This window comes from Anomaloglossus baeobatrachus, chromosome 1 (assembly GCF_048569485.1).
Source record: "Anomaloglossus baeobatrachus isolate aAnoBae1 chromosome 1, aAnoBae1.hap1, whole genome shotgun sequence".
Classification (NCBI taxonomy): Eukaryota; Metazoa; Chordata; class Amphibia; order Anura; family Aromobatidae; genus Anomaloglossus; species Anomaloglossus baeobatrachus.
In genome coordinates, this window is record NC_134353.1 from 467,670,091 (window position 1) to 467,690,011 (window position 19,921).

At 45.4% G+C, this 19,921-nt stretch overlaps 1 protein-coding gene across 1 annotated transcript in view; it reads right to left on the minus strand.

Moving 5' to 3' along the window:
* Positions 1–233: 233 nt before the first annotated feature.
* Positions 234–19,921, minus strand: part of LOC142307535 (uncharacterized) — a 114,881-nt gene continuing 95,193 nt past the window's right edge. Inside the window, exon 7 of the mRNA XM_075347032.1 lies at positions 234–478. Within this exon, the coding sequence (XP_075203147.1) occupies positions 352–478 (127 nt within the window). The 3' untranslated portion in view covers positions 234–351. The remainder of the gene's footprint in view (positions 479–19,921) is intronic.

Consider the following 19,921-nt stretch of genomic DNA (forward strand, 5'->3'; position numbering starts at 1 on the left):
TGGAAAGATGTGTTCTAAAAACATAATGCAGAATGCAATGTTAGTATATTAAAGATGAGCAGGGAGCATGGCCATCCCTGTATATACATGGGACACCTTGCAGCATTTTGCTAGGTGTTGACATTTTTCTCCTTCATTCGCAGCCAAAAAGACAAACAATTTTTTTTTTTTTTAATCATTACTTTATCCAATATTATTAAAAACATGATTTCATAAAATAAAACATGGAACAAATTCATACATTTTCTAAATAGTTTCTGGAAAAGTGACTTTCTTCATATTCTGGTAGCCTATTCAGTGTGGAACAGATTACATTCATTTCATCAAGTTCATTTACTGTAGAAGAATTATTCAGCCTCTCTTAATCCAGGTAAGTCTGATCTCTCCACTCCTACAAGGAATTTGTGGAATTTTCTGGGAGGAATCCTTATATTTTCTTCTAGGTACTCCAACATCTTGCAATACAGTGTCTTTCTCTCTATACAATTTATATAATTATTAATAATAATAATGATTTATATCCATATAAGAAGTTTAACATGCTAGAATAGTTTAAATATGTCATAGACAAAGTAGGCACTGTCTGTGCTTACCAGGAATATGGTAACCTTGTCATGATTGACTCCTGGCTCAGCTGGAGCTGAGCCTTTTTTTTAGTTTCACTTCTGATGCAAGTCACGTTAGGGGTTAATCCTTTCTGCCTCGTTCTGGAGGTCAGGCTGCTTTATTAGGGCACTGTTTCTCTTAGACTTCGCCAGTGATACTTCTGGCTCTGCTGTGTTCTGCTCTTGAGTGACCTGTTGTCTGCCCTGCCCCCTCCTGACCTCCGTGTTCACCTGACCTGTTAACCGCCTCTGTTGTCTGTTTCCATCAGTGTCTCTCCCGCTGTCTCACTGTTCGTTCCTTATCTGTTTACCTTTATTCTGTCTTGTCTTCCCATTCCCCCTCGCTTCTAGGCTCTGATTTCCCGGCTACTGACTATTTGCTTCCCTCTGACTACGTTTAGACTTTGCCCTTGTGTACTTACAAGACCTCATGTTGTGACACGGCTTTCTGACGATTCTACTGCCATCTGGTGGGCTTGACTAGTATTACCTCTGCTAGGGAATTCCCTGCTCATACGTTTCCTCCACTTTTACGCCCCCTAGTGGTTTACCAGCTAACTACCTTCTCAGATAGTTTCAGGAATCCTCTCAGTCCCACATTACTGCGCTGTACTGCTATTGTACATCTTAGAGTACAGCGTGACAAACCTGCTATAAAATTGTCCATTCCTGAATTATTAAAACCCAACAATCCAAACACAGAAGAATGCTGGTAAAAAGTAAGAAAGAGTACTATCACCAAAGTTTTCATATTGAACTGGACACACTATGTAACAGTGGGTGCAGGGCAGAATAAAACTATTATTTTTTTTTGCCTTGCCATGGCAGAGATATTGATAACCAAAGTATTTGCCACCTAATGAGTTAATTTTTACATCCAAGTGGGTATTATCAGTTTTTTCATTGAGCTTGTGCACTTCTTCTCCCTGTATGATGCTGACCAATCATAAGCAGGCATCAACACTCAGGGGAAAAGAACACGCCCCTATCATAACTTAGAGCAGGTTTCTCAGTGGCTGAGACGTAATAATACAGCTCTGTTCTGATCTCTAACCATATGCATAATTAGAAAGTACTTGGAGTAGAGTTCAGATTACTAAAAGAGTTCAGATAAGGTCTTGTCAATCAGAGTGGGGGGAGGGGTACACATTTGAGTTTAGCCATGTTGCATTATAAACCCCTCTGTCTGCTCTCCTCTTTTACTCCTCTGTTGTACTGACCCTGTCTCCCTTTCCCCACATGTCCGGTCAAGAGATGAGTTTAAGGGTATGTGCGCACGTTGCTTTTTACCTGCTTTTTACCTGCTTTTTTGCTGCTTTTTCTTCTGCGCTGTTTAATGCCAAAATGGATGTGTTCTTCTATTCAAGCAAAGTCTATGGGAATTTGGATTTCTTGTTCACACTATTGTTGTTCAAAATGCTGCCTTTTTGTGGCAGAACTTTGGTCAAAAACTCAGCTTTGCAGTGCAAAACCCAAATGGCAAAAACAATTGACATGTTGCTTCTTTGAAAAGCTGAGTTTTTGATCAAAGTTCTGCCACAAAAAGGCAGCATTTTGAACAACATAGTGTGAACAAGAAACCCAAATTCCCATAGACTTTGCTTGAATAGAAGAACACATCCATTTTGGCATTAAACAGCGCAGAAGAAAAAGCAGCAAAAAAGCAGGTAAAAAGCAGGTAAAAAGCAACGTGCGCACATACCCTAAAAGTGTTAGTAATCACTTGTCTAATGTGTTCAGGACAACTTGTACTCACTTTATAGTGAGCAGAGAGTCATTACATCTTACCCAGGGCAGGAGTAAAGTACCTGTGCTAAGCTACTCATGTTGATGTGTAACTATTCCTGCGTTGCTGAAGATATGACATAAATCCAGGAAGATTGAATAAAGGTGGTTTTATTCAACGCATTTCGAAGTGTCACCCCACTTCTTCATCAGGAAATCCACCAATATAAATATAAATATTTTCCTGATGAAGTGGGGTGACACTCGGAATGCATTGAATAAAACCACCTTCATTCATTTTTTCTGGATCTATATCATATTTTCAGCAGCGCAGTAACAGTTCACATCAGTGTTGTTTCTGATCTGCTACGGCTTTTTTAGCATGTGGACTCTGCAGCAGTTGATTACATGCTTTAATTCTGGTTGTGTGATACAACCCAATAAGGTGAGGACATTCCCTTATTAATTTTATATGTACGTTGGGTACGATCCTATTGCACTTTATCCCTTCAGCTTTTGTTTAAGCTACTCATGTGTAACAAGTAATGACATCCTACTTTGCTCTCACTGCAGTGCAAGTACAAGTTGCTGTGTCTACATTATGCAGAAGTGTGATTAATGACAGTACTATGAGAGGAGGAAAGCTGCCTTTGAATTGTGACACAGCTAAACTCCGCTGTCCTGCTCCTTTCCTCATAGTTAATTTGGCTTTACCTCTTCAAGCCACGGCCATTTTTCATTTTTTTTCCTCCTCTTCTTTCAAGATCCATAACTTTTTTATTTTTCTGCCTATATAGCCGTATAGGGGCTTGTTTTAAGAGGTATGAATTGTAATTTTGAATGACACCATTTATTTTACCATATAGTATACTGGAAAATACATTAAATTCCAACTGCGATGAAATTACAAAAAAGTGCAATTCCAGAATTGTCTTTTTATTCATAATGTTCACTATATGGTAAAACTGACCTGGCGGTATGTTTCTCTAGGACAGTATAAGTACATAGATACCAAACATGTACAGTTTTTTTCTATTATTTAAGTGGTGAAAAAAAATCCAAAATGTGTTAATAAAAATTTTTTTTAGTTTGTGTCGCCATTTTCTGTGACCTGTAACGTTCTCATTTTTCAGAATCTGAGGCTGTCTGGAGGTTGTTTTTTGGGCACTCAGCTGACATTTTTACATTACAATTTTGGAGTAGTTAGAATGTTTTGATCGCATTTTATTGCTTTGTTAAAAAACCTGTAAGTTTGGAATTTTGATTTTTTTTTTTTACCTCATTACACCATTTATCGATCGTATTAACTTATTTTATATTCTCATAGATCAGACATTTCTGAATGCAGTGATACTAAATATATGTATTTTTTTATTTTTTGTTTTATTTTCAATGGAATGGGGGCAAAAAGGGGATTTGAACGTTTTGTTTTTGTTTTTTGGGGGTATTTTTTTCAAATTTTTTAAAACTTTTTTTTTTTAGTGCATTTCTCTATATTTAATAGTCTCCTTAACCCCTTCACGACCGCGGGCAGTAAAATTACGTCCTATTTTAACGTGACTTAACGACCAGGGACGTAATTTTACTGCCTAAACTTCATTTGATTGCCGTGGCCATAGCAACGGCTTTCAAATGATGTCCCCTGCTGTTTCTTACAGCAGGGGACCTTTGCTTGACCCCAGGGGGGGTGGCATCGCCAACCCCTATCGACGATCGATGTGATTGGCTGTTCAAATCTGAACCGCCAACCACTTCGATCGCACTAATTTCGGCAAAAATAATGCCCGAATTAGTGCGATCCTGTGAGATCCAGCTATGAGATGCCGCAGCTGCTGCAGCATATCATAGGTGGACCTCAAACATGCCGCCCCCAGCCCCTGCAGCACTGATTGGAGCGATCGTGCTATGACGCGCAATCGCTCCAATCAGTGTGCAGTGGGGCGGTCTGATCTGCCGGTGGCCGCCCTCCCCAGGCCTGTACTGCTCTGGGGACCCTCCCCCAACATGGCTGCAGCGTGGAGTGGCTGGTACTTTTGGTACCACGCCACCGCTGCTGCCGCCGCAGACGCCGCCTCTGCTGTCACCGCGCCAGCTCCAAAGGTAAGTATTGCGCTCCGGCGATGGCCCCTGCGCGCTCCCGTGAAGGCCCCTGCGCGCTCCCGTGAAGGCCCCTGCCCGTGCCCCCCAGATCTGCCCCCCTACGCCCCGATCTGCCCCCCTACGCCCCGATCTGCCCCCCGGCATCCCGATCTGCTCCCCACGCGATCTGCCTGCCTCCTCTGTCATCTCTATTCTGCTTCCAAGGTTCCTGCCTTCTGCCTTTGCTTCTCCGCCCCCTCTGCTCTCCCTCTAACCCCCCCCATCTGCCCCCCCCTCTCCCCATCCCCCCCTGCCCCTCCCCCGACGTCCTCTTACCTGCCTTCACGGGTCGTCCGAGGTCTTCACTGGCCCGATCACATCTGCCTCCATCGCTGGGTCCTTCTGCTGATCTGTCCAACGTCCTGCCTGCTGCTGGTGTAAAGCTGTCTATCTCACTGCCTTCTTGTTCCTCTGCAACTCTTCTGGTCAGTGATCCTCTTGGTACTGTGAGTATAACTTTTTTTTTTTTTTTTTTTCTTGTATCCTGTCCATTTTTACACTTCATCTGTCCGTGCGTCCCGCCAAGCGCTGATCAGGGATGCAGATAACGGATCTGCATCCGTGGTCAGTTTTTGGCATGACTTTTTTCCGTATTCGCGACGCTTTTTGTATCGCGTCCGTCCGTGCGTCCCGCCGAGCGCTGATCAGGGATGCAGATAACGGATCGGCATCCCTGCTCAATTTTTGGCGTGACTTTTTTCCGTATTCGCGACGCTTTTTGTATCGCATCTGTCCGTGCGTCCCGCCAAGCACTGATCAGGGATGCCGATAACGGATCGGCATCCCTGCTCAATTTTTGGCGTGACTTTTTTCCGTATTCGCGACAATTTTTGTATGGCATCCGTCTGTGCGTCCCGCCGAGCGCTGATCAGGGATGCACATAACATATCTGCATCCATGGTCAATTTTTGGCGTGACTTTTTTTTTTACGTATCCCAGACGCTTTTTTTATCGCATCCGACCATGCGTCCTGCAGCGGCCGATCAGTGCACTGCGTCTGTGCGTTTGAAAAGTCAAATGGCGCTCCTTCTCTTCTGAGCCCCGCCATGCGCCCAAACAATTACTTTCCACCACATATGAGGTATCTGCGTACTCAGGAGAAAATGCACAATACGTTTTATGGTGCATTTTTTCCTGATAGCCTTGTGAAAAAAAAAGCTACCTAGTTGAAACAACCGTTTTGTGGTAAAAAAATTTTTTTTCTTTTCACGGCTCAACGCTATAAACTTCTGTGAAGCCCCCAGGTGTTCAAAGTGCTCACCAAACATCTAGAAAAATTATTTGAGGGCTCTAGTTTCCAAAATGGTGTCACTTGTGGGGGAGCTCCACTGTTTAGGCACCATAGGGGGTCTCCAAACGTGACATGGCGTCCGCTAATGATTCCAACCAATTTTGCTGTCAAATGGCGCTCCTTCTCTTCTGAGCCCCGCCATGCGCCCAAACAATTACTTTCCACCACATATGATGTATCTGCGTACTCAGGAGAAAATGCACAATACATTTTATGATGCATTTTTTCCTGTTACCCTTGTGAAAAAAAAAGCTACCTAATTGAAGCAACCGTTTTGTGGTAAAAAATTTTTTTTTCTTTTCACGGCTCAACGCTATAAACTTCTGTGAAGCCCCCAGGTGTTCAAAGTGCTCACCAAACATCTAGAAAAATTATTTGAGGGCTCTAGTTTCCAAAATGGGGTCACTTGTGGGGGAGCTCCATTGTTTAGGCACCTCAGGGGGTCTTCAAACCTGACATGGCATCCGCTAATGAGTGCAGCTAATTTTGCATTTAAATGGCACTCCTTGCCTTCCGAGCACTGCTGTGTGTCCAAACATTTGATTTCCACCACATATGAGGTATCTGCGTACTCAGGAGAAAATGGACAATACATTTTATGTTGCATTTTTTCCCAATACCCTTGTGAAAAAAAAAGCTACCTAGTTGAAGCAACAGTTTTGTGGTAAAAAAAAAAATTTTTCTTTTCACGGCTCAACGTTATAAACTTCTGTGAAGCCCCCAGGTGTTCAAAGTGCTCATCAAACATCTAGAAAAAATATTTGAGGGCTCTAGTTTCCAAAATGGGGTCACTTGTGGGGGAGCTCCATTGTTTAGGCACCTCAGGGGGTCTTGAAACCCGACATGGCGTCCGCTAATGAGTGCAGCTAATTTTGCGTTCAAAAATTCAAATGGCGCTCCTTCCCTTCCGAGCTCCGCTGTGCACCCAAACAATTGATTTTTACCACATATGGGGTATCGGCGTACTCAGGAGAAAATGCACAATAAATTGTAGGGTGCACTTTCTCTTTTCTCCCTTGTGAAAATGAAAATTTTATGGCTAAAGTAACATTTTTGTGTTAAAAAGTAAAATTTTCATTTTTTCCTTCCACATTGCTTTGGTTCCTGTGAAGCACCTAAAGGGTTAATAAACTTTTTGGATGTGGTTTTGAGCAGAGTGAGGGGTGCAGTTTTTAGAATGGGGTCACTTTTGGGTATTTTCTGTCACCTCGGTCTCTCAAAGTCACCTCAAATGTGATGTGGTCCCTAAAAAAAATTATTTTCTAAATTTTGTTGGAAAAATGAGAAATTGCTGATGAACTTTGACCCCTTCTAACTTCCTAACGAAAAAAAAATTTGTTTCGAAAATTGCGCTGATGTAAAGTAGACAAGTGGGAAATGTTATTTAGTAACTATTTTGTGTGACATATTTCTCAGATTTATGGGCATAAATTTTCAAAGTTTGAAAATTGCGAAATTTTCAAAATTTTCGCCAAATTTCCTAAATTTTCACAAATAAACGCAAAAAATATCGGCCTAAATTTACCACTGACATGAAGTACAATATGTCACGAAAAAACAATCTCAGAATCGCCAGGATCCGTTGAAGCGTCCCAGAGTTATAACCTGTCAAAGTGACACTGGTCAGAATTGCAAAAAATGGCCCGGTCATTAGGGTGTTTTAGTGGCCGGGGGTGAAGGGGTTAAGGGACTTGAGGCTGTGTGCGATACATAGTAGGGCATCAGCTCTGCTCTGTATAGCAGAAATCATGACCTCCTCACGATCATGTCACAAATCCGCTGATAGGCAGGAGGAATTACATGCCCCCTGACAGCGCATTTAAAATACCATTGTCAGCGTGACCAAGTGATTTAACAGGTTAACAGCCACTGGTGGAACTCGAATTGATTAAATCAACCATCATGTGCGGGAAAAGATGTGGGCTTAGCGTACGAGCCCGTATCAAAAGCATGGTCAAGGCCTATGACGTAAGTTTACATCATATGTCATTAAGGGCTTAAAAGTGTTAGTCATCTGTGCTTTCTAATCATGCAGGAGGTTGGACCATGAGATAAGAGCTGTCTGTCATACATCTCACACACTGAGAAACCTTCTCTAAAGCTGGGTTCACATTAAGCGACAGCGACAACGACGTCGCTGTTACGTCACCATTTTCGGTGACGTAACAGCGACCTTGTAAGTCGCTGTTATGATCGCTGCTTAGCTGTCAAACACAGCAGAAGCAGCAGCGATCATAACGTCGCTGTGCTACATGTGCAGAGAGCAGGGAGCCGCGCTTAGCGCTGGCTCCTTGCTCTCCTAGGTACAGTACACATCGGGTTAATTAACCCGATGTGTGCTGCAGCTACATGTAACAGTGCATAGAGCAGGGAGCCGCGCGCACTGCTTAACGCTGGCTCCTTGCTCTCCTTGCTACAGTATACATCGGGTTAATTAACCCGATGTGTGCTGCAGCCACATGTGCAGAGTGCATGAGCCGGCGCTGACAGCAAGAGCGGAGGCTGGTAACGAAGGTAAATATCGGGTAACCAGGGAAAGGTCTTCCCTTGTTACCCGATGTTTACGCTGGTTACAGCTTACCGCAGCTGCCAGTGCCGGCTCCTGCTCGCTTCATTTCGTCGCTCTCTCGCTGTCACACACAGCGATCTGTGCTTCACAGCGGGAGAGCGACGACGAAAAAATGAAGCTGGACATTCAGCAACGACCGGCGACCTCACAGCAGGGGCCAGGTCGTTGCTGGATGTCACACACAGCGACAGCGACGGGACGTCGCTGCAACGTCACAGAAAATGGTGACGTAGCAGCGACGTCGTTGTCGCTGTGTGTGACACCAGCTTAAGGTATGGAGGGGAGCGGCGTGTTCTTCTTTCTCCTGAGAGTTGCTACCTGCTTATGACTGAGCACACTCAGAAGCAAGGATTACACGCACCGAATGAAAACTCTCTGATAACACTCACTTGATGCAAAACAAGGATGTCACTTTCGTTATTCTCACACCATTTTTACCCAGCTCTAACAAAGTGTGTAAAGTTGTGGTGTGGAAACCCTCGCTTATCAAATTTATGACTAGTGGCGGCGTTTCTTACTCCACTAATCTTACTTCAGTTTGTGAATGGAGTAAGACTGATGGCGAGGTGCACATGGAGGCATATGCCACTTTTTCAGATGCTCTTGATTCATTAAGAGGCATGCACCTCTTAATGAATCAAGAGCATTTGACTCAAGTATACCTCTTCATTCATTTTTTTTAGAAAAACTTTACTGTCAAGATATACTCTAAAACCTTGTGCATTCTAAGTGGAAGTAACATTGGTATACAAGTACATCTCAATAAATTGGAATATCATCAAAAAGTTAATATAGTTCAGTTATTCAATACAAAAAAAGAAATGCATATATTATATAGAGTCATTACACACAGAGTAATCTATTTCACATGTGTATTTCTGTTAATGTTGATGATTATGGCTTACAGCCAATGAAAACCCAAAAGTCATTATCTCAGAAAATTAGAATATTATATAAGACCAACTGAAGAAATGATTTTATACTCAGAAATGTTGTCCTACTGAAAATTCTGTACAGTAAATGCCCTCAATACTTGGTCGGGACTCCTTTTACATGAATTACTGCATCAATGTGGCGTGGCATGGAGGAGATCAGCTTGTGGCAGTGCTGAGGTGTTATGGAAGCCCAGGGTGCTTTGATAGCAGCCTTCAGCTTGTCTGCATTGTTGGGTCTGGTGTCCCTCATATTCCTCTTGACAATAGCCCATAGATTCTCTATGGGGTTTAGGTCAGGTGAGTTTGCTGGCCAATCAAGCACAGTGATACTGTGGTTGGTAAACCAGGTATTGGTACTTTTGGCAGTGTGGACAGGTGCCAAGTCCTGCTGGAAAATGAAATTTCCATCTCTAAAAAGCTTGTCGGCAGAGGGAAGCATGAAGTGCTGTAAAATTTCCTGGTAGACGGCTGAGCTGACTTTGGTCTTGATATAACACAGTGGACCTACACCACCAGATGACGGCTCCCCAAACCATGACTCATTGTGGAAACTTCACACTAGACCTCAAGCAGCTTGGATTGTGGCCTCTCCACTCTTCCACCAGCCAGACATTGGGACCTCGATTTCCAAATGAAATGCAAGATTTATTTTCATCTGAAAACAACACCTTAGACCACTGAGCAGCAGTCCAGTTCTTTTTCTCCTTGGGCCAGGTAAGACGCTTCTGGCGTTGTCTATTAGTCATGAGTGGCTTAACACAAGGAATGTGACATTGATATCCTGAATACGTCTGTGTGAGGTGGCTCTTGAAGCACTGACTCCAGCAGCAGTCCACTCCTTGTTAATCTCCCCCAAATTTTTGAATGGCCTTTTCTTAACAATTTCCTTCCACTCAACTTTCCATTAATATGCTTGGATACAGCACTCTGTGAACAGCCAGCTTCTTTAGCAATGACCTTTTGTGGAGTGTCAATGACTGCCTTCTGGACATCTGTGAAGTCACAGCAGTCCTCCCCATGATTGTGTAGCCTATTGAACCAGACTAAGCGACCATTTTAAACGCTTAGGAAGCCTTTGCAGGTGTTTTGTGGTAATTATTCTAATTTTTTGAGATAATGACTTTTGGGTTTTGATTGGCAGTAAGCCATAATCATCAACATTAACAGAAATAAACACTTGAAACAGATCACTCTGTGTGTAATGACTCTATAGATATATAATAAACACGTGAAATAGATCACTATGTGTAATGACTCTATATAATATATATGTTTCCCTTTTTGTATTGAATTACTGAACTAAAATTAACTTTATGATGATATTCTATTTTATTAAGATGCACCTGTATATAAAGTTCCTCTTTTTTTTGCATAAATTTTATAGCAGGTGGGATTTTTCTTTTTATATGGGCTCCAAATTATCAAACGGTGTTTGCCCGAACTTTGGCACAGAATTGAAATGTGACAACATATTTGTGCAGCTTGTATTTGTTGCTACTTTTGGCATTTTTACATCAGTCTTGGACAGCTCTGTCAACGTTTCGAAAAGTGGTTAGGGGTTTGCTGGAGGGGGCATGGCTGAACTCGACTGGCAGATTCATTCTAATTTACTCAACCATAGTGGTGTAAACTACAGAAGAAATGTACTCCAGTCTGTGACTTGTGAGGGCGCAGGACAGCTGTACATTGCCCAACATTAAGAAGTGCATACTTTATGAGCTTGGTACATCTTATTATACCGCACTCACTCTTCAGCAAGGGCTGGTGTGTAAAATGACAATCTTACTCCTTTTACTTAGCGGATTTACCCATTATAGCCACATCCATACTACCGATTCTTAAAAGAATGCATACAGCCACACAGTCTCCATAGTGTCAAACAGAAGTAGATCAGGTCATAATGAAGTATGCAAAGTAGCACTTGTAAGAGAATTGAAAAGTCATCCACCTCTCCTTACAAAAAGTCCTCTAATATTACATCCCAGTTATATGCTGCTGATTTCATGAATAGATGCTATGGGTTACCAAATGCATTTTTGTTGTCATGACATGTGATGTGATGACATGCTATAATGTGCTGTGCCCGGCCAGCAATGTCCTGATGCTTGGTAGTGTTATACGCTGCGGCTTATAGTTAAAGTTGTGCATTCACATTGTCATGCTGTAACACACTTATTACCTTTGTGATGTGAACGATTTGAAACCGACAATATTAGGCTTCATGGAGAGATGTGAGTGGTGTGATCATAACTAGAACTTAAGAAGCATGGGTATTGCAAGATTGGGAGGTACAACATGTGGGTCAGCATGGCATACATCACTCATGCACTCTATGGCCTCCTAGATAACATAAATGGAAGGGATCTTTCCTCCAGTTGCAGGCAGACAGCAAGGGAGACAAACACAGAAACAGATTGTGTGGGGTAATGCCCACACCATAGGTAGATAACAATTGGCGTGGAAATGCACTTATTACTATAGAGTGCACTGTCTCAAGGCTTAGATATGTGCAGGTGGAGGAGATTAGTCCTCCATACAAGAGAATCACAATAAAGGCCACTTTACACACAGAGATAAATCTTTGGCAGATCTGTGGTTGCAGTGAAATCATGGACATATTGTTCCATTTGTACACAGCCACAAACCTGGCACTGATTGTCCACAATTTCACTGCAACCACAGATCTGCCGCAGATTTATCTGTGTGTGACAGGGCCTTTAGATGGGCCAGAATTTTCAGAGCCAAGCAGAAGCTAAGGCCTTGTGCACAGAGAATTCTGAAGAACTTACACATGTTGCTTTTTTTCCCTTGCAGTTTTGGCTGCAGAAAAAAATCTGTAGTACTGTATGTCAACTCTTGGTGCATTTTTTATGCATTTTGTAGCCATTCCAGTCATTGATTTCACAAAAAAAATGGATCAAACAAAAACGCACCAAAAAACGCATCAAAAAGAGCACCAAAATAGCACCAAAAAATGCATGTGTTTTTGGTGCAATTTTCTTTTACAAGGTGCAGAAAATTCCTACACAAAAACTCAGCGTGCACCTACAATATATCCTTATTCCTGTTTGTAAAGAGTGCGTACTTCGTAAAAGTTGAGTAGATGCTATTGTAACTGTGAAGCCCCACAGGTGTTGTGTCGGTGCATTACCTTCAGGGACTCCACGTGGATGGAACAGTCTGGGCACAGGTAGGGAACCTTCTTTTGCGATTTTCATGACGCCACTCTCGGTATTGCGGTCAGGGTGACCGCCACTGCAGATTATGGGGTGCCTGGGGCTGATGGTGGGTGCAGTCAGTTGTAGTGGCCTCTCGAGAGTGAGGCAAGCCCCAGGGCCCTGTGTAAGTGTGTGGAACCACAGGTCGCAGAATGACTCAGGCACAGTCCAAACAGTCTTTCAGGGTTATTACTCACAGTAGATGGCAGGGTGAGTAACCCGGGTGTAGCTGGGATGAACAAGGTCTCCTTCCGGCTGGCTGATGAGGGTGACTACCAACTCGCCTTCCTTAGCCCTTTGTGTTTTTGTGGTGACCCCGACTTGAAGTCCCTACGGGGTTCACCCAGGGAAGTTGCTGCTGCCTGTTCTCCCCTTGTTTCGGCCCGTTTGCTTGTAGCCTGGACCAGGTCACTCCGGCTGCTTGCCTCCTGTGAACTATGGGCCCTCTCTTTGCTACGTGGCTGCGGACTCTGTGATGGTATGGTGTGGGTCTGGAGTGCCCCCACCAGCAGGTTTGGCAGAAGAAAGGTGAGTCTATCTCTGCACTGGGACCTGTTACTCTTGCGGCCTGGTACCTCCCTGGCAGTCCCCTTACTCTGCCACTCCTTTGCTCTCTCTAGCCTTGGGTGGATTTCGGGTGGCACTACCAGGTGACCGATCTCCCCCGTCGGTAGTCACTGCACGTACGCTGTCAGCTTGTGACAGCCTGCAGGGTCTGCTCCTCACGTCTGCTTTCCCTGAGCTGCACTTACTAACTGGCTCACGACTTCCTCCTCTCCTGTTCTTGCCTACGAAACCTAGCAACCAGGCTCTCTACCACACCCCTTGAGTGGACATGGAGGCCACGCCCTCTCCTGGATTCCCCAGGGGTCCTCCCAAAGGTAGATGTGTGAGACCTGATTACTATGCGCCTGTGTAGTCACACCTCGGTCAGCCTTCTGGATTACCTGTATTGTACTGCCCCCAGCATGGGTGGAGTACTCAGTGGTGCCTGACCAGATCAGGGGCACCACATAACGCTCACCGGTGTTGAGACCCACTGAACTACAGGGGGCGACTGGGGCTTACCCTGATGTGGGAGGGACTTGACTAAGCACCTACCGATTATATACCAAAGCCTAGATGATGAGGATGGGCTTGATTTCCGGCAGATGCAAGGTTCTTACCATGGCACTGTCTGGAACTGTGGCAGCTGCCCCCCCCCCCCCAAGGCAGGGACGGACTCGGTTACGACACAGGTACAGGCTCTAGCTGGTGCAGACTGGACGGCAGATGCAGGCAAGTACAAAGGGCACGGCAAATACTGACAGGTATGGGAAGGCAGGTACAGGTAAGGGCGCAAGATACAGGTGGCGGGTACAAGACAAATGGGATCTGACAAGAAAATGCCTCAATTACCCAGTGCCTCTCAGTCATAGGCTGATAGGTACTTCTGGGTAAAAGGATGCCAGCCCCATAACAGCAGGGTAGGTGCTCAAGCACAAACTCTAAGCGCTCTCTCGTGGGACCTATGTGGCGTCCGCAGGCCCTGAGAGCAGGAGGCAGCAGGAGCACACATAAATGGCTATGGATAGGTGGGGGAGGGTGCAGGCCGGCCACAGTGGTAAGTTTGTCGGCATCCCTGGTGCAGGGATGCAGAGGTTACATTACCTCCGTTACGACCCCTCTTAACCAGGCCTGAAGAAATCTTCTTCTCAAACAAGATGTGTTCCAATTTGATTGCTGTAACAATGGCCAGTGGAAGGGTTAGGCCGGATGCCTGTTGCTTAGGAGGTTTCTTTCCAGCCCCTGAAAAGCAGACAGAACCGGCTCCATTCCCTGTGCATCCGCTGTGATTTTTTAAACGTTTTTGGGTGCAGTTTGTTGCCCAAAACTGCATGCATTGCCTTCCCCAGCAATGTTTATGAGAATACAGAAATGCACATTACTTCTTTTTTGCCTGCAGTTTTTGTTGAAGATAAAAGAAGCAGCATGTCACTTCTTTTTGCGTTGTGCTACTGCGTTTCGGAGGACTGGCAGATCAATCCCCCGCTAACTCGAGGTCGACGGCGGATTGATCCCTGGTATCTGGCCAGATGCTGGTCCCCATATATAGTCTATGGGGACCAGAATCTGGTTCAAAGGGGTAGGAGCAAGCGCTTCATACTCACCAATCACCAGCGCAGCTGTCACACTGCTCCCACAGCCTCTCCTTCTTCCCGGGCCGCTCATTAGGCTCATACATATTTACTGCTTCCCCCGCCCACCTGTGCCTGTGATTGGTTGCAGTCAGATGCGCCCCCACGCTGAATGACAGCTGTCTGACTGTAACCATTCACAGACGCTGGTGCAGTAAAATAAATATATAATTTAAAAAAATGGCGTGCATTCCCCTCAATTTTGATACCCAGCCAAGATTAAGCCCTACAGCTGGGGGCTGCTATTTTCAGACTGGGGAAGCCTATGGATATTTGGCTGCCCCCAGCCTAAAAATATCAGCCTGCAGCAGGCCGGAATTACCGCATCCATTAGATGCGACAGTCCCGGCACTTTACCCGACTCTTCCCGATTGCAATCTTCTTCTATGGCGCTCGCTGTGAGCGTCAGATGTACCTGTGCTGGAAGTGTCATTGGACCTTGTGTGGATTACTCCGGGTGTATGAGGGGTTAATAAAGTGTTGAAAGAGGGTGCTTTTTTGTCTTTTATTTCAAATAAAGGATTTTTTGGGTGTTCATGTTTATTTTCTTTCACTTACAGATTAGTGATGAGGGGGATCTCATAGATGCCTGCCATGACTAATCTAGGACTTAGTGGCATCTATGGGATGCTATGAACTCCTTATTACCCTGATTGCCACCACACTAGGGCAACAGGAAGAGACGCTTCTGGGGTGGCTGCAGACTGCTATTGTTAAGCTGGAAAGGGCCAAATAACGATAATAATATCAGCCCCCAATAGTCTGCTGCACCTTGGCTGGTTTTAGAAAAATGGGGAGGACACCAAATCATTTTTTTACCAAAAAATAATTTAAAAACACAGCTAGTCAAGCTAGCTATTGTCCTATCTATCGAGCACTTCTGTTATTTCTATCTATGCTATCTTCTTTTTTTATGATCTATTCTATGTGTTTTCTATCTATCCAATATGTTTTGTCTATTCTTTCTATTGTTTTCATCTATTCCAGCTATCTATCAATTTGTCTATCCTATTTTGTCTTCCTTTAAAAAACGCATTCCTTTCTGCGTTTCTGAGCTGTGTTTTTTGCATTGGATATAGTGAAAATATAGTGAAAAAATGCATTGGCAAAAACATACCCATCGTAAGATTGAAAATGCACCAAAATGTGGAAAAAATGCATGCGTTTTTGATGTGTTTTTCGGCCAGAGGTTGCATTTTTTGCAGAAGAAACAAAACTGCAGCATGCGTACATAGCCTTACAGAGTAGTCATTTTTGATTATTCAGGGACCAGTCCAGAGTACATAATCGACCGTCAAGGGACTCTGGAGGCTTTGGATTGGAATCTGGTACCAATCCAAAACAGCCTGTTGACTGAGGTTTCCCAGCAGATCCAGAATTTAGGTGGGATGTCTCAGAGAACCAAATACCTTCATACGACACAGATACAGACAAGGTCAAAGAGGATTTGTTCTTCCCAAAAGAGGGGAATCCTACTGATTCCAGGCAAGAAAGTGTGACATCTGCCCGGAACCACAGACTCAGGATGGCTTTGACTGTCACAAACAGACAAAAGGCTAACTGCCCACTAAGCAGGATCCAGAAGGCCTCAAAACCCTTTAACCCCTGTACAAGGATTTTGGAATTACACAGGGCTCAGGAGGTTGCTGCCTATGGAAGGCAAAAGAGTGGTCAGGTAATCAGGCTAAGGTGAAACTGAAGATGGCAGCAAAATACAAAAATGGCAGGCATGAGAGTGGTCAGAGAACAGGCAAAACATGGGAATCAATAGTACAAAGCAGGAGGTGAACCAGGCAGCAGCAATAAACAAAAAGACTATATCTGGCAGCCAGCTACCAGTGGACTGAAGGAGGAATAAGAAGGATGTGGTGCCTTCCCATTGGCCTGGCTGAATGGTGGTAACTTCAGCTGGAAGGCATATGCCACCACAGTCAGCCAGTAGTACTGCAGGTCCTAGTGAAACCCATTAGAGGAGCATTTCCACCAGAGCCACTGACTCCTCCCCCAGCACCACCTACAGAGGGAATACAGCGGTGTCTGGTGATCGAAGCAGAAGTCGCAAGAGCAGACTCTGGTGGAGATGTGGGCACAGAAAAGAAAAGTCTTTAATTTTTGCAATTTTGTGAACAAACCATCCCATGAAGCCAAAATCATGCTATATAGACATTTATTGAAATGATGCTTCAAGACAGTAAATTTTAAACAACAAATCAAACAGATGGGTAAAGTGCAAAAGGGGATAGAAAAGACCCCACATGCCCCTGGATAGATGTTCAAAATATATAAAATAGGGTGAATCTATTCATGAAAGAGGTAGAAAGACAGGTGCAAAGTTGCCCTAGTAAAATAGTCCAGTCCTAATAATCAGACCTCAAAATGAACACTCACCCTTATCAATGTAATAACAGACCAGGGTTGCACGTGGGGAGCAGCATCAGGAGGTTGCTGCCTATGGAAGGCAAAAGAGTGGTCAGGTAATCAGGCTAAGGTGAAACTGAAGATGGCAGCAAAATACAAAAATGGCAGGCAGGAGAGTGGTCAGAGAACAGGCAAAATATGGGAATCAATAGTACAAAGCAGGAGGTGAACCAGGCAGCAGCAATAAACAAAAAGACTATATCTGGCAGCCAGCTACCAGTGGACTGAAGGAGGAATAAGAAGGATGTGGTGCCTTCCCATTGGCCTGGCTGAATGGTGGTAACTTCAGCTGGAAGGCATATGCCACCACAGTCAGCCAGTAGTACTGCGGTCCTAGTGAAACCCATTAGAGGAGCATGTCCACCAGAGCCACTGACTCCTCCCCCAGCACCACCTACAGAGGGAATACAGCGGTGTCTGGTGATCGAAGCAGAAGTCACAAGAGCAGACTCTGGTGGAGATGTGACAGAAAGTCCCGACCTTACGGGACATGCATGGATGAAGTGCTCCGCACCTCGTAGTGGAAACACAGACCCTTAGCTCAATGATGTTCTCTTCGTTGCACAGACATCTTGATAAAGTCCATCAGCATAGGTTTTAGGAGCAGGGGGGGGCAACTGGAAACTAGGACACCAGCGGTCTACGGAGGGATGGAGCCAGACGTATAGGTCCCCCCATCACGTGTCATCTCCATAGGTCACTCCTGGAACCTGAGGTCGACCCAGACTGCCAAGGAAATCTGGTCATCCAGCATAGTGGAAATATCATCGCCTGCCAGTGTTGCAGGCAGGGGCTGCTGCCGCTTCTCTCTCGGGGAGCCTGCTCGGATCCGGGTTCGCTGCTGCGGCTCGAGTGCTGACCGGACCCGGCTCGCACGGCCGCCCGTCCTCACAACCATCGGAAAGGGGATATTTACAAGGGAGGTTGTCTGTGACGCCACCCGTGGGTTGCGGTGAGGGATGGTGACACCGCCGCTGCCTGGTGATGAGGCGCCCGGGGCTGATGGAGTGGGGCAGCAAGATGGGATCTCCTCCACGGGTAGGGGAGGTGTAGTCCCAGGGCCCTGTGTCGGAACACGAGAGTGATGGCTGCTGGAGGTGGCGTGCCGGACCGGACCGGGGGACAGTGGTGTACTCACAGTTCAATAATTTCACACAAGTCCAGTAGTAAACCCAGTTGCCAGTGGCCCGGCTGCCTTTGGAGGGTGCACTTGGGTCCCGCACCCAGGTTGATGAGCAGATAACCCTTCCTCCTGCACTTTGTGTTTCCTTCTCTGTTGGACAACTTCGCATGGAATGGAGAAGTCCACTCCCGGATCTATTTGTGTTGGGAGCTGTGGCCCGCGAAAGCTGACCCTTGGGATTTCAGTGGGTTCTTGGCAGACACCCTATCCCCCGCGTTGGGCTTCCATTTCGCTCTATCTGGGTAGTAAATTGGGACAATGTTTGGAACCTTGTCCCCGGCTGGTTAATTGGAGAGGGGCTTGCAACCTTCCTCACCTTAGGGTCCAGGCACCCCGACTGTGCACGGCCTCCGGACCGGATTCCCGCTGTCGGTAGTTGCGGGCTACAACCCTACCCCGGTCCACTCTAGGTCTCCCGCGACCGGATCTCAGTCGCCTGTGGCTCTGCTCACCGTCTGCCACCTAGCCAAGTAGTCCAGGGGCTACGACCCCTGACTACACTACTGTCTGCAGTCTGCACTTCCACTTTACTTCACACTCTCTACAGATCTGTTGTGTTCCCGCCTCTGACTCCTCAGGACCCCTAGGTGGGCGTTCTCATCTACCTGATCCCACCCACTGTTGTGTCCTAGTTATCATGAGGGGGTGGCTAGGGTTTTGTGGCTGTGTGGTATGCCTAAGTGTGGGTTGTGATGGTAACAAGGAGGATTTGAACTGTTTGTGACTACCTGGTTTTGCCAGGGCGTCACACCAGCTCATCCTTCATCCTTCTGGATAAACCTTCCCAAAAGGCGTCCACCAGCGCCTGATAATTACAGCCCAATTCAAAGGAAAGGGTGCAGCATTGAACTACATACTGTCCAACAGTCTGAACACCTTATAAGCAGCTGCAGAAGACAGGATGCAGAGACAACATGATCCGGCTCATCAAAAACATTATGGGAGGCCTCTAGGAAGTCTGAGACGTAGGAGGTAACCGAGTCTCTTCTCTCCACAGGGAATTGACCCGAATGAGTGCCTCTCTATCAAGGTGAACAATAGGAATGCCACTTTGGCCCGGTATGAAGAAAACTCATGGGCTAACAGTTCCAAGTGCAGGGTGCACTGATTGATGAATCTTCGGCAGTGCTTACGGTCGCCATCAAAACAAGGTTGCGCAGACAAACGAGACACGGATGCTGTTGGTGCTGGAGCTGCTGGCTAGGCGAATGCAAATGAGACTGCCGGTCCCAGTTTGTTCAAACGAGCATTGACAGATCACAGAATCTGCTGCTGCTGTTACCGCATCTGAGACATCTCCTGGTACAGTGCAGGGAGCGAAAGGGTGTTGGAGTCAGCGGAGTCCATGGCCTGAGCAAACTGCATACCTCACAACTTTTCAAGAATAGAAAGAGGGATAAAGTATCTTGGCAAATTTTGGCCACACCCCAAACCACACCTATTTGCAGTGAGGGATGTTCAGCAGACGCCCTGGACTGTTCATTCATGGATAGCAGCCAGAACTTTCTCATCTTTATGTGGCTTCACTATATGACATGTTGCTTTTGGTTTCTATAAGGCCGTGATCACATGCTGCATAAATCCTGTGTTTTTTGTTTTCTGCGGAATCCGCACCAGATTATACAATAATAATCATCTCTGATTATTGCATCTTTGCTGCA